A 14,602-nucleotide genomic window follows, 5' to 3' on the forward strand; every position below is an offset into this window, starting at 1 on the left:
CAAAAATATTTTGTCATAAGTCTGTCATACATATGGGCACATTTAAATTTAAAGTGTGGTAACAAATTTAAAAAAGGGCTCTCCCAAATGTGGTTTTCTTACATTTTGAGCTTCTACTGAGGTTTTTGAATGAAGCTTTAAATGTCTCCTGTCTTATTTTTTGATGCCATCGCCCTGGAAAATATATTTAAAAATCCTCTAACAAAATTAAAGAATAAATGTAATTTATGGTGCTGTTAGACCTCCCTGTTAATGTGGTTGCATGCCTGCCTTTGTGTGCGGCAAGCACAAGAGCAAACAGTTCTTTAACTGCTGTGTGAATGTTAGTTTTTAAAGGCTAAATGCCAACAAATAGAAAATATAGAATAATATTTTGTTACAACAAAAACAAATAATACATTTAGGGAATTATTTACTTTGTTTTCTCTATAAATTTTGACTTTTGAACTTTGCTCTGGAGTTATTTGAAATGTTTGAATTACATGAGTAGTAAACAATTCTACGCAGCCACCACTGGAATCTGATTCTACAAAAAGTCGAACAGTCATAATATTTATTAAATATCAAATCTTTATGGGCAACTGTGGAGGAAAACACAGTGTATAGGATGAATAGACATGCAAAAAAAGCTGAGCAGTCTAATGTTGAAACTCAAAAATTTGATTGGTAATTGGTAAAGCCCTGCATACAGATGATCAAAGTTTGAGGTTCCCCATGCCGTGTTAACTAGTTTTCTCTGATCATCTTACTCCTAACATAGAGTGGATGGATACAGCTGTGGTTTGTATACCTTTCTCGGTATTTCCTGCTGCCCTGTGCTTTGAAGGAGACCTCGATGCCTTGCTCCTCTCCTATTCTCAGAAGCAGTTCATCAGGTGTCACAGAGAAACTTTCCTCGGCATCACTGATCTATAGACAGAAATCAAAGACAGACATGAGGGGGAATATGAGTGAAAAGAAAAGGCAAAGGTAGGTATGAGATGGTAGAACAACAGTAAGTTAAATGTTGGAAGACAAAAAGGAGAAAGAGATGGTGAAGAAATTGAAAGTAGAGACACAAAGGAAAAAAAACCCAAGAAAAACAGGAGCAAAATATCATTGAATCCCCACTGTGTGTGCCACAGTCAGAGCCCAAAATGTCACAGAGGCTTAGCCAAGCCCCAGATCTAATAAGAAAAGTAAATGTCAGAATTACCTTGAGTTTTAGCTGCACATCAATGTTTCCTGCATTCTTTAATGGCAGCATCTGTTGACTGGATTTACCCAGCGGAGCAGACAGGCTGACAGTCTGAAAAGTAGCACAAAAAACAGAAGACTGGCAACTCTTCGGAGGCCGAGAAAAGTTGAACAAGGAATGAAGCACCATAAAAAGACATGAAACTTTGTCAAATGCAACTGAATTTATTTATAATTAATCTAACAATTTCATTTCTGAAAGAATTTTGACATGATATAAGGCAAGATCTGATTTTAATCTACAGATAGACTGCTACATACACTTTAAATACAGTCTCTGACATCAGATAACAAAGCAAGAAAGGCTTAAAAGTAGTCTGCAAGTTCATGACTCATCCTTCATCTGCCTGCCTGCAGCTGTTTGCTCACATTATCACCATTTTGGCTCTGACGAATTCAGAATTAGCCTTTTGTATATTTGTATGAGTCATTGTTTTACAATTACAAGATGTTCCCTCTCTACAGCCAAGCCCGTCTCACCTTTAAGACTGAACCGACTAATCTGGAAATTGTTGGAGTTAGAGGCTCACTGAACTTAACACAGAAATCCAAAGTAACTGATCAGCATTATTGCCCAAGTCAGTGACTGATAATCAGAATAGTCCCTGTGTGGGCTTCGCTGAGACCAATTACTATTCCATCTACTATCTTTTTACCTCTTTTTTTTTTTTTAAGATTGTGCTGGTACATGGATTTCTTATTGCAACAAACTTACTTGTCACAAGACATACATAACAATGTCTTTGCAATGTGGTGGTATGCAGAGCTACAATATCAGTCTGAAAAAAGTAAAATGGTAGTTTGAATACCTGCAAGTCTTTAGGAGCATGTACCCTTGCAGTTCCCGACCTGGCCCTGAGGGGTATACTCCTGATCACATGACTAGGACCCGGTGAGTCCACTTCAATGTCCACCCGAGCATTGTACTCATCAGCTGGACCAAGCTCTCCTGACAAGCACAAAGAGTTAGGGTGAGCACAAATCTAATAATCCCAATCACTAAGATTATTGATGTTTCCGCTGGCAGAGTTTGGCCAAATATTTGCCAACACAGAAAAAGAAAAGAAAAAAAACCAACTAATAAATAACTAAATAAAATAAAATGAGGAAAACAGTAGTTATTGGCTGTAACTTTAGTTCCATGAGTATTAAAACTGCAAGTAGAGGAAAAGGGACTGAGACAGCACTTCAAGGCAGGCAGGAGATGTGATCAGAAAGTGTAACTTGTGTGTTCAATCCAGGTCATTTACCTGAAGAGACTGTGTACTTCTCTGGGGCCTTGAAATTAACCCAGACCATGAAACCTTGTGGATTCTGAAAAAAAAAAAGTGAAAAACGTATCATTTTTATCATGCACTTCATGGGCTGAAAATGCAAAGCAAAATAATCATAAAAGTGACCAAGATGATCAATAAGGTTGTAATGAATTTGGGAAATCTAACCTCTCCGTAGCTAGCATGCATCACATGATTCATCACTGAGGGAGAGGACACTGGTGCCATGTGTCCAGCCTGCTGTGTGGCCTCAGATGTAATGGTAGGATGCTTGGAAAAGGTGAAGCATCGCCATGCTGTAGCATTCTAGAGGGAGAAGATGAAAAATGTAAACTATAGAGATAAAGGCTGTTATACCCACTGCTGTGTTAATGCTGTTTTGCATGGTAAAACAAGGCAAGGATAAGTTTTCAGATAGCTATTTCATTTTCTCCCAAGACCACCCTCAAAGTTAAGAAACATGTAGACCAGATTTATCCTGGATTTAGGACCAATTGCATCTAGTGTTTGGATAACTCTAAATGTCTCTTTAAACATTGCCACTGTAGGAAGAGATCACTCAATGATATTGTGTTCTTGTTTTTTAACTTATTCTATGTGAGGTCAAGACACAAATAATACTAACTTTTTGTCATTAGTAGGGTTGGGTATTACTTGGATTTTAATGATTCTCAGTTGCAATTTTTTGAGGTGTGGGGTTAAAACAGGTCACATGCTTATTTCACATAAAAAACTACTATTCCTTGACATTTTCAGAAAATTTCACACAGTTTCATTTGGTTATTGTTATGAAAAAATATGATGCATTCGCTGAACTGGCTAAGTTAACTGAGAAAAATGCTTGACTCACAATTTAATGAGCAGAATCAGATCAAACGATTCCTTTGGAACAATTTTGAAACCAGTTTTCTCTAGAACTGGTCCTTGTTGCCCAACCTTAGCCATTGACTTTGATGAAGCTTAGAAATGAACCCTAGCTAAGAAAGTATTCTGTACCAAAGTTCACACAGTGTCTTCAACCCTGCTGCACACACTTTAGAAGCCACATTTTAAATCACAGTCACAGTTGTAACCTGCAGGGACCACACAGCTGCCACTGGAGGGCAGTGTAGCACTGCTGTAGATCAGTACAGTGAGCCTGTAGGTGGTCTAAGAATATGTAGAAATGTCTGTTGACTCACTGCGCTGATGACCAGACGGATGGGCACTGTAGCATGAGTCCTGTTGAGCAGTTTGAGAGGAAGAGATTTGGCACTACCTGCTGGAAGGTCTCCAAAATCAAGACAGCCAGATTTGCTTACTTCAACCTGAGAATCAAAGATGAATGAGATCCTGTCTTACATATAATGCAACATATTTTATTTCATTTATTGGTCACTGAGAAAAGGTGGGACTAAGACAGTATGACAAGGAACTTCACTTCTACATATGCGGTAAAACACAAAGGTTCTCATTCATAAAACATGAGCAGAACGATGTGTGTGTTCTGGCATTCATCAATATGTTAGTAGCTCTGATCTGTACTAAGGTAAGGTACTAACGAAATCTATACCTACACCACTCATAGAGCTTGTGTCCATAACGAATGTACATAAATACTGCTTGTCATTATTAGAAATTACAATTTTAAATTGTATTTTGCTGTTATGTTCACAATATACCCAGATGTACTTAAAACATGCAAGTTAAACATGACAAACGAGTAGAAATATAACACATTTAGCTGACATGGGAGATGATATATATCTATCAAACTATCTTATATTATTTAGAATATATGTTGAAATTTACATATATTGATTTACTGTCACACCACTGTGCTACTAACAGATGAAAATAAAATATTTTTCTCAACTCCACCCAAAATAACTTCAATCCCAGCCTTAGGAAAAGTTTTTCTTTCTCCCTCTCTCTTTCCTTGTTTGCAGTATGTTCGCAGGCGACAGGATGCACCATCCAAAGTCATTTCCATTTCCTTATATGGATATTCATGGGTTGGGATGTATGCAAATATATGACTATTGGGAGCGCACTGGCACTTTACGACTGATTGGCTTTCGTGAACTTACACACGAGCCTACGATCAAATTGAAGTTTTCCGCAGCGCTCATGAATCCAGGGTAGGTTTTCAGTTCATGGTGTTTTATGTGCAAATCTGCTGACAGATTTACTCACATTTCTTCAACAAGACCCTATGCTGATACATGAATCTCATACCAAAAGTATTTTACTTTGCCTTATTTCTTATGCTATTTTTGGTTAAAGAGTAACTTCGGTTATCCTAAACCCTTTTATTTGTGACTAATGGAGGCAACAAATTGTATTGAGAGAGAGTGCTGCAGCCGGTAGCCCAAAAACAGGTCTCAATGTAACCACTTGGAGTATTTGCGCACCATCAGCTTACTTCCACAAATGTGCTTGTTTTGCCTCTGATATCACATTAGAATTCTAAATGTTTGACACCTTTAAGGAAACGAACCTACTACGATGTTGTCTCCATTAATCAGTTCCACTGAAAAGCATGGAAAAATAATGTCCAGCTTAAACAATACCAAAGTTTTAATAGTGTGAATGATCTTTGCACTCGAAGCCCTTACCTCTAGTGCAGGATTCTCTGCTATGGCAACCAGCACCACCCTTTTAGCAAAGATGTTAGCTCTAGCAGCAACCTCTGTCTCTGCAGATGCAGGCCAGGAGCAAACGCTGAAGACACACTGGTAGACACCAGCCTGTGGAGGGATGAACAACACCTTCTGCTCCTCTGTACTCTTGGGGGCAATGATTGTCTTGTTTTTCACTATGAGCCACTGGTACGGCAAGCAATCCACCTGTAGGGAAGAAAAGCGATGATTAAATGAGTACTGGTTTGGGGAGATATTTTATGATCGCTCATGTTTAACATTAGTCGTCATTCTGTTTGCTGACCTTCTCTCCATCAATGGCCAGGCTGGTGACAGTGATTGACACTTGCTGCCATCTCTCAGAGGGGTTGAAGAGGCTGAGGGAGGTCTGTGAAGCGATGCCCACACAGCAGGTGTGAGGAAACCGCAGTTCTTCCGGCACCACCACTTGGCCTGAAGATGACAGTAGAATAGTAATATCTGATACAAGAAATAATGTCCCTCCATGCAGAAAGTGGTAAGTATACTGTAAGAGTACACTGTTTGTTGCAATTTTCTGATGAAAAGGATTTTGTCTCTTTGTAGGGGCCACTTGATCACATATATTATACCTGGTAAAAAAAGTTTGTATTGGTATATGACATATAATATCGGTTCTAATTTTATTTAGGTTTACATAACAGTTTCTGTATATTCTGAATGGTGTATAGTAGTACATATTATAATATTTCTGTTAGAATGCAGGCTAAACTGCGTACCACAGCTATGATGCTGTAAGGCAGTTTAGAGCACATTACAAATGAGGATGGGATGATGTGGTGCTAGAAGATGACAAGAAGTCTGCTTAGGTGCAGATTGAAATGAGTTTTTGACTGTGCTTTATCGTGTAGGAACGTTTCTTTTAACTGTTTTATGTGAGGAATGAGACACCAAGTCAGTAGTGGACCAGAAGAGATGTAATTATGGAAGGACCTTGCCTGCTGTATTTTTCTGTATTCTTCTAAGTTCTACACAATGGAGCTGGAACACAAGTCAAAACTGAGACACCTTGCAGACTAAGTGGCCTTGGAACTATGGTATGTTGACATGACCACTGTACCCTGTACTTAAACTGCTGCCCACATATATGATTACCCAATGTATACCAAAGAATATTAATGAAACAACAGTCATATCAAATACTTTCCATAATTTAAAGAGTGTACTCTGTATATTAAAATGGGTAGAGGAATTTAACTTTTTTAACAACACCCATAACACTGCTACCTCTCAGTTCCTCAAGACCACCTGCCACCAGGGGCTCTGCACCATATTGACCGAAAGGCTTTCCCATCATCCCCATGTCCTGCTGGCCCTGATGGGGTCTAGGGAGGTGATGGCACCCAGCCGACCCAGAAATTCCCAGAGGACCTGATGTGGGATGGACATGTCTCACTGTGAGATCACTGTTGGGTATGCCTTGAAAAGAAAATGGAAGAGAAGGCGGAAGTATTTTTATAGGTTTCACCCTCATGTTGCATCATTATCAGTATGTTTCTGGGTATTTATTGTTTAGTAATACACAACACAGCACCTTTACTTGTGAAAGGAAAAGACAAAAAATACATACCTGTAGAGGACACACCAAACAGACCGTTTCCTGTTGGTCCTACATTATAAGCAGCAGGATGCAATGGAGCTTCAGGTGCCAAATACTGCTGAGCCAGATGGGGGTTGAAAAGAGAACGTCCAGTGAGGAGGGACTGCATATCTGCTTGGTGCGGAAGGTCAATCAAGCCGGCACATTGGGGCTTAAAGCTGGGGATGGGCACATAGTGAAGCCCCTCTGATGAGTAGGACGGAGGCATGCTGAGGCTATTAGCATACATCGACGATGACACTGAGCTTGCAGCTCCCCACTGCTGGGAGCTCTGAGGAGCTGCAGTGCTGCTGGTTTGCTGAATGTTCACATTACTGCAGTAGCCTGAGTCGACTTTAGTGAGCTGCCGGACATTGGACTCAGATTGGTGCTTGTGGCTCCTGCAGCCTGCTGAAACATCACCAGTCCTGTCTCCGGGGTGATGGTAGTTACACTCACTTTGGCTGCGAGAACAGCTCAGACCAGAGGCACTACGTGGGGGCTCCGGGCTTTTACACTGCTGTGCTGGTAGTGGGTCCAGACTTTTTGAATGCTGTGGTTGCACCTGGTCTAGGCTTTTGGCCAGGCCAAGAATGTTGAGGTCAGACTGTGTATCTGCTTCCACAGGTGGAGTTGGACTGATTCTGACGATGGTGGTGCTCAGTGCCATGCTACAGTTATTCTGTGGATTGCAAAAAAAAAGAACAAACTGAGACAATAAATGCCACAATCAGGATCAACACACAACTACAACCATTTCACCAGTAACACAAAAACAAAATGAACTGTTTTATCTGTTTAGGTCAGAGAAAGCATGTTCTCCTCAATACATCTTCAACATTTGATTCTGCACTATAATAACCAGTGATGCAGAGGTCAGTGTTTTTTGTAAAACCTGCACCAACCCGGCCCATTATGAGAGCCAATCTGTAGATTTTCCTGCTAAAAAGCTGAATAACGGAAAGCTTGAGAGTGGTAGCGCTAATGGAAATCCAACTTTTCAAGAATAGTGCCCCCATGACAGTATCCTCACTTTGCAACATTAATTTTACAAAGCAAAGACCTTTGTCTCATGCAACAATAATAGAACTTTCAGTGGTTTTGCAGCCAAGTTTAGCTATGGTTAACTTTTTCCTACCGTACCTTGTGCCTCTCAGGAGTAGGTACGACAGTGCAGTCATTCATTGAGATGTATGTGAGCCTGCTGAGACTCGGGCTGGAGCAGGTAGACTGAGGCGAGAGGTCAAAACCTGGACGCTTGTCAACAACACCGCTACTAGACGACACAGGCGACACCATTCTGGGAAGACAACACAATAATGAATAATGACTCAAAACACTAATGTCCCATGTCTGTCAATAGTAATGTCTATCAACTAAACAACAGAAACCTAAATTATACCAGACCAGACAACAAAATAAATATTTAAAATCAATGACAGTTCTGGTCATGTAACAATTTTATCAATTTTGGTTGAATTAAAATTGAAGCCAGAAAAAGATTGCCATTTGATTTAAAAACAAAAACCAACACAACTAATATTCAATACTTTTGATATATTGAGTATGTGATACCATACCCATCAGCACTGGGAATGGAGGTCTGACTTGGAGAGGAGTGAGTAAGCGGAGAAGTGGACGGTCTGAAGTTACACTGCGTCTCCTCCACACAAGGTTCAGAAAAACCCTTCAGCAGTTCTGAGAAACAAAGTTATTGTTAACATCCACATTTATGATGTCGTCTTAATATTCTCACAGGGGCAACACTTTCTACTACTTTGTGCAATATGGTGGTTATAATTCTCTACTGTTGTGTAAATAAGGAGAATTACTGTCCAGATAACTGGTGCATATGTACTATTTAAATCAGAAGCCCAATATTTCTGCTTGTTACTCACCAGATGCAGGGTCTAGTGAAGTCTGGGTGTTTTGAGAAGAGAAGCCAACATGCTTCTCCACAGAGCTTCGAGGTAGCGGGGTAGTCATGATTTTCCTGGGTGGTGGTTTCTTCTCTGGAGAGTTACTCTGTCCATCCTGCTGCTGCTGCTGCTGCTGCTGACATGTACTCTTCACCCTCTGTGGCGCAGAAGGCAGACCTGACTGCCCTTTTCTCAGGCCTGGTGAGGTTTTTGGAAAGCCGGGTGAGGCAGTGGAACGTTTATCACTCTGTGATGGTTCTAAGGACGACCTTAAGTTGTCTGATGCTTGTTCTCCTGGCTTGACTCCATTTTCTGTCAGGGTCCTACCCAGGGAACCACAAGTGTTTGTAGTAAAAGAGAGAGACTTATCACATGCTGACATTTTGTCTGCAGGAGGTGCGAGAGAGGAAGACTGCCCTGAGCCCACAGATCTTCTGGTAGAGCTTGAAGATGTACGAGGACGAGGAATAGAGCTTCTTTTTGAGTCACTCTTATGACAAGAAGATAATGCATTTGGAGGAGGCATTGCAGACGAGCTAGTGTTTAAAGTTGTCTCCCTTCCTCCGTCTTTCTCCTCAGGTTTTGTCCTTGTGGGCCTCTGTAGAGTCTCACTATCTGCTTGCTGGGCTAAGCTCGCCTGCTCCTCAGGATATCCTGCCTGAGGGTTCCTCTGCGAGCTGCTGAGGTTGTCAGCCCAGCCGGTAAGGTCAAAGGTAGTTTGTGCCACAGAGGCATCAGTGCTGCCTGACACATCAGTCTTTTTCAGGTATTTCTCCATGTCGAAGGCACTCAGCTCTCCGACACAAGCGCTTCTCTGCAGTGTGTCCAGTATGATGCTCTGATCTGCCTCAGGGAGGATCTATGTAGGGGGCAAAACATTATTTTTTATTTAAAATCTCCCTCAAGATGAACATTTAGAAAGAGAAATTAAGAAGTCCCACTTTCACTGTTGCCGATCCCTGCATCACCTATACAGATAATTCTTTAGGTACTTTACTCGAATCACACACAAAAAATAACATTTTAGTCATAAAGCTCTACAGAAGGAGAGGGATTATATTAAAATGAATTTTAAGTATGTTTTTTGGTTTGTTCCAGTTAGATCTTTTTACCAAAAATTAGATGAAGGATCAATATTTTTCAGGATATGAAATGTTGGAGCATTAGTCTTGGGTCAAGCCATTTGATTTTTCTGCTCTAACTCCACAGAAACCAAAACATAAACTCAGATTGAGGGCATTTTTTTGCTGCATGGTAATGACCAAATTAAGGTAAATACTATCAAAAAGAAGCCTAACATTTGAAAAAAAAAATTCCAAAGCCTTACATGTTCAACTGTGTGTGGTTCCTCTGTGCAGTTAACAGTGGGACCAACAGGTCCTGTGGACTCAGGTCGTTTCCTCGTCCTATTCCTCTTTGACAGCTCCATGATCATAGCAGCCAGCTGCGATGGGTTGGTGCTGATGGACGCATCAGCAATGGCTGAAGCAATTGTGCTGATACTCAGCATTAGATTGCTGCTGTTGTTGTTGGGGGACGCACAGCTTTGGTTACCTAAGCTTGACTCAGAGCCAGAGGCCTCACTGTGGTCTGGCAGTGCAGCTCTACCAGTATGGTCCTAAAGAGGAGAGGTGATTTTATGTCAGAAACCCATTCTGCTGTGCATGTTAACCTACATGGAGATATTGAAATACAAACATAATCAAAAAGTCCCTGTACCTCCTGTTCACATGGTTCTGGATCAGGATGACCTTTTGGCGATATCCGTTCACCTGGTGCCTCAAGAGTTTTGTCCAGGTCCTCTGCAGGGAAGAGTCAGAAAAGCACAGTGTAAATCATTTTAAAAGAGGACAAACAGAAAACATCAGGTGCTGCTGTGTGAGTGTACAAAGTGATACTTCAGCATCTGCAGTCGTGTGAACACACCTGGGTTGAGTGTTTTGTCTGCTTCACTGAGCTCCACAGTGTCATTGTGAGGAGAGTCTGTTGCTGAGAACTCTGACGGATCAAGAAGGGGAAATGGCTCCCTTTTCTCTGGAGAGGTAATGATGTAACCGAAGGATGGCTAGAGGAACAAAGACAACATTTTAATTAATATCACAGTTAAAAGGACTTTAAAAGCTAAGGCAAAGGCACAAGTAAATGCAACCTAAACTTTACACCATTAGTCTGTTAGAATTTGACTAAAAATGAGCTGAGATACAGTCTTTAGTGCTGTCATAGTTATTCAAGCTGATTTCTGCAAACGAAAAAAAACACTGGCAGTTAGACCTGGTCAATGATCATACACTACCTGTATAGTCCTTCTACGATTTTATGCATAATCGAAATACCCCACAGAGACTGAAAGAAAGCACATTTTTAGTTTCTGTACCAACTGAAGAAAGAAACCAACTTTTACTGACCCTTTTGACCCCATCCACATCCTCAGTGCTGCCCAGACAGCCCAGGGCTTCAGAGCGTTGTCCAAAAAATTGACCGAAAGTCAGACGCAGGTAACTTTGGTTTGCCTGGTTAAACTCTGAGGAGACCTGGGAGGCCCTCATCAGGATGTGGCTTGTAGTGGGGACCTTCCAAGAGGAGTCGCTGTTAAAGGTGTTGTTGCTGCAGGCTGGCTCAATCTTCTCCTCCTGTGTGAACAGCAGTACTCACAATAAACCACAAGAGGCCGTGCTTTACAAAAGATAGTGTGGCTAAGACTTTTAGGGGTATCTTAGTGTCTTCTCTTACAATATGGAGGTAATATTCATTGGATTATCTTCTTATGCACTGTATCTACAATATAACTACTTGATTTTTTATCCAGTGATCTATGATACGTGTGTGCAACATAAGTGTTGAATTTTGCACCTTGCACATAGATAAGGCACTTTGCACGGTGCACTTTATGCCATACAGTTTACATTGCCACTGTTACTGCATTTCTGTCCTCTGTATGAATTGTTGCTGTTTTTGTTTTTTTTTTTCATTTCATTTTTTCCTTAATATTTCTATTGCTCTTACCTGCCAAGGGACTACAGATGTAAATTAGCAGTCCTGCTAATTCCAGCATACTGACATTAATATTTTATGCTGATGTTCATTAATATGTTGTGTCTCTTTTAAATAAGCATTAATTAAATTTAAACTTAATTCTGATACACAATATATCCCAAGTGAATTTTTGTAATATTTTAGTGTGCGGTAACTGTAGTTTCTTTCAATGTGACTTGGACCTGAAAAGCTGTTGTCTAAAAAGTAAAAAAATGAGAAAAAAAATCAAAACAAGAACAGTAAAAGGGCACAATCGTGTACCTGCATGAATTGGTGCTCCTTTTCAAATTCCTCTTGATCCTTAGCTATCTTTTCCATAGCATTACCTGCAAAAAAGGAAAATTAACCCAAAGCATATTTATACATGGTATTTTACAAAAACATAAAAACTATGTAACAGCAATTTTAAAGTGTTACAATAGAGCTGTGGACTTAGTACATACAGGCAGGAACAAAGTCCTCTGTCTGAAACTGGTTGACATTCTCTGACGTCTTCCCATCAACCTCCTTCTCAAAGGAGGAGTAATACGCCAGATCTGTCACCCACTGCCCTTCTTCATTCTGATACACCACACCATGTGTAGCATCAGCACCTGAAGAGACAAGCAATGCAGTTAACATATCACACCATGCAACAACATGTATGAGTACCTACTATCAGCTCAGTAAATGTCTCATCTAACCATCAAAGAAAGCGCCAACCTTGTTGAAACTCAAGCTCCAGGTTGTCTGGGCAGTGGTTCCAGCCATCATCGGAATCGTCTTGTTCCTGGTGGAAGCTCTGGGAGAAATACTTTGGTTCCAGGGAGGTGGAAAGGGGACAGTTGTCGTCCTCACTGGTGCTGTCTGAGACATCTGCAGGAGTCAATTCACCACAAGGCCCTCCCCTTAAGCCCAAGGTAGGTCTGGCACCATCAGGCACATCTATTCCATCATCCTCATCATCATCATCATCCTCGTCATTGTCACCACATTCTGGTAGCAGCACCTAATGGTGGGTGACGTGACAAATGTATATATGCTGCATAACACTGAAACTTTGCTTGATATTTGTACTTGATAGCTTTAAAAAAAAAAGTGCACAGAGACATGTTACATCCGTTACAGCGAAGACTTTACAATGGGGCCGTCACACTCAGAAAGTAATGTTGATGAGGTCTAGGTAATACTCCATTCTGTTAGACTGTATTTTCAAGATTGCCTTCTCCATGCACTTTGCCAGTAGGTGAAGATTTGCCAAAGCCCAAACCAGCCATGAGACTTCCCATATTCTTTTTTCTTTGCACATGAATGAATGACTGAATGAATAGCTATATACAGTACTGTGCAAAAGTCTTGGACACTTTGAACTTTATTTTAGCAAGGTTATAATGACCATACATATTTATTTCTCAGTAGTCTTTTCACTAGAATACAACCAGTAATACAATATTAAAAATGCTAATATTTCAGAGCAAAACAATCTCATTAGGCTGCAGATATTTACTGTGACCTCAATTTCCACTTAGCATGTCTTGAACTCTCTTAGGCAATATGAGATTTAAAATACTAATCTAGTGTATTTATACCAGGTAGCATTCAAGACATGTCCAAAGCTCAATATTGATTGTTAGAGCTACCTTTTGTTATGGTTGTATGATTCCATGTTTCACACTAAATATTGACTTCAGTCTGAAGAAGCCATTTTGTTTTGACTTTTTTGCTGTTTTAAAAACATCGTATATGTTCTCTGTATTCTTATCTTTATAAAGAGACTAAGCAATAAATGTACATATTATGTCCCCATTACAACTTCTCTAAACAAAAAATGTATGGTGGCCTAAGATTTTTGCACACAACTGTATGTATTATAAATTGTACCTGGGAGAGGTGGAAGCTCCCCTGGGTGCCTTGAAGGTGGGAGAAATTTGGGTTTGCCGATTCCTGAGGTCTTCTGAGTCCAGCTCCACTTCTCAGGTAGACTGAGTCCAACAGTCGGTCAACAGTGGGCCCAGACTCTGTGCTCTCCATGGCATCCTGGCATTCAAATCAGAACCACATTAACAAACAGAACCTTATATTATTAGTATTTTTATCTTTGCAGCTTTTAATTTAGTCGACTTTTTTATTACTGTGTTCTACTGTTAATCGAGTTATCACTCACATGAAGTAGCAAAAGCATATATGGTTTGTATTACAACATAGTTAAAATCATTGGGGTTTATGTTACTCAGTAAAAAACAGGCACACAAACTATAACAGCACATAAACAACAACAGGCCGTTTTTGATTTAGGAACAATATTTTTTAGAAGTGATACTTTACCCCAAATCTAACATTAAAATCATAAAGATCTATCTCACTCATTAGGTGGACTGTAGCTAGTCTACATATTTACTCCATTTCCCTTAAAATAAAAGCAAAGTATCACCTACACTCACTGAAAGTAATAAAAATAGAAGAGGAACATCATGACATTTTTTTTTAAATAAATGAGTTTATAGCGTAAACCATATGGCGTAAACAGATTCAAATGCCCACCAGCCGGGCTATTGCAGTTACATTAGAGCTGTCATGCATCTGTGCTCACCAGTGCTTCCTGTCGGTCCAGGACCATGCTCCAGTTGATGGGAGAAAGTCTTTGAGTCGCCCCTGATGCTCCAAAAGAAGAGCTGGCTTCTCCTGTTCCTACAGGACCCACACGGTCGCCCATCTGGAAAACATTGTGTAAATCAAGCAAAAACTATACAATATCCACATAATGAGTGCAAACACAGAGTATGTGTGGTATAAAAAAATGAATATTTGCACTAAATTGTGTGTGATTTTAAAAAGAAAGGAAAGCTGGATGGAGTATATTATAGCTTTATATTCTTCATTTATTTAAAGTGAATTTATTTAATTTTATTCTAATTCTTTTTA

At 40.1% G+C, this 14,602-nt stretch overlaps 1 protein-coding gene across 1 annotated transcript in view; it reads right to left on the reverse strand.

Moving 5' to 3' along the window:
- Nucleotides 1-14,602, reverse strand: part of cep192 (centrosomal protein 192) — a 41,214-nt gene that overhangs the window by 20,277 nt on the left and 6,335 nt on the right. The window contains exons 12-33 of the mRNA XM_042489347.1: nt 14,271-14,393; nt 13,562-13,717; nt 12,404-12,689; nt 12,145-12,294; nt 11,963-12,027; nt 11,074-11,298; nt 10,595-10,733; nt 10,388-10,470; nt 9,996-10,286; nt 8,648-9,527; nt 8,330-8,447; nt 7,893-8,049; nt 6,741-7,431; nt 6,398-6,589; nt 5,436-5,584; nt 5,108-5,338; nt 3,692-3,817; nt 2,679-2,816; nt 2,487-2,550; nt 2,046-2,185; nt 1,196-1,288; nt 791-909 (exon numbers count right to left, since the gene is read on the reverse strand). Of these exons, the coding sequence (XP_042345281.1) occupies nt 791-909; nt 1,196-1,288; nt 2,046-2,185; nt 2,487-2,550; nt 2,679-2,816; nt 3,692-3,817; nt 5,108-5,338; nt 5,436-5,584; nt 6,398-6,589; nt 6,741-7,431; nt 7,893-8,049; nt 8,330-8,447; nt 8,648-9,527; nt 9,996-10,286; nt 10,388-10,470; nt 10,595-10,733; nt 11,074-11,298; nt 11,963-12,027; nt 12,145-12,294; nt 12,404-12,689; nt 13,562-13,717; nt 14,271-14,393 (4,616 nt within the window). The remainder of the gene's footprint in view (nt 1-790; nt 910-1,195; nt 1,289-2,045; nt 2,186-2,486; nt 2,551-2,678; nt 2,817-3,691; nt 3,818-5,107; nt 5,339-5,435; nt 5,585-6,397; nt 6,590-6,740; nt 7,432-7,892; nt 8,050-8,329; nt 8,448-8,647; nt 9,528-9,995; nt 10,287-10,387; nt 10,471-10,594; nt 10,734-11,073; nt 11,299-11,962; nt 12,028-12,144; nt 12,295-12,403; nt 12,690-13,561; nt 13,718-14,270; nt 14,394-14,602) is intronic.

The sequence above is a fragment of the Plectropomus leopardus genome, chromosome 7 (assembly GCF_008729295.1).
Source record: "Plectropomus leopardus isolate mb chromosome 7, YSFRI_Pleo_2.0, whole genome shotgun sequence".
Classification (NCBI taxonomy): domain Eukaryota; kingdom Metazoa; phylum Chordata; class Actinopteri; order Perciformes; family Serranidae; genus Plectropomus; species Plectropomus leopardus.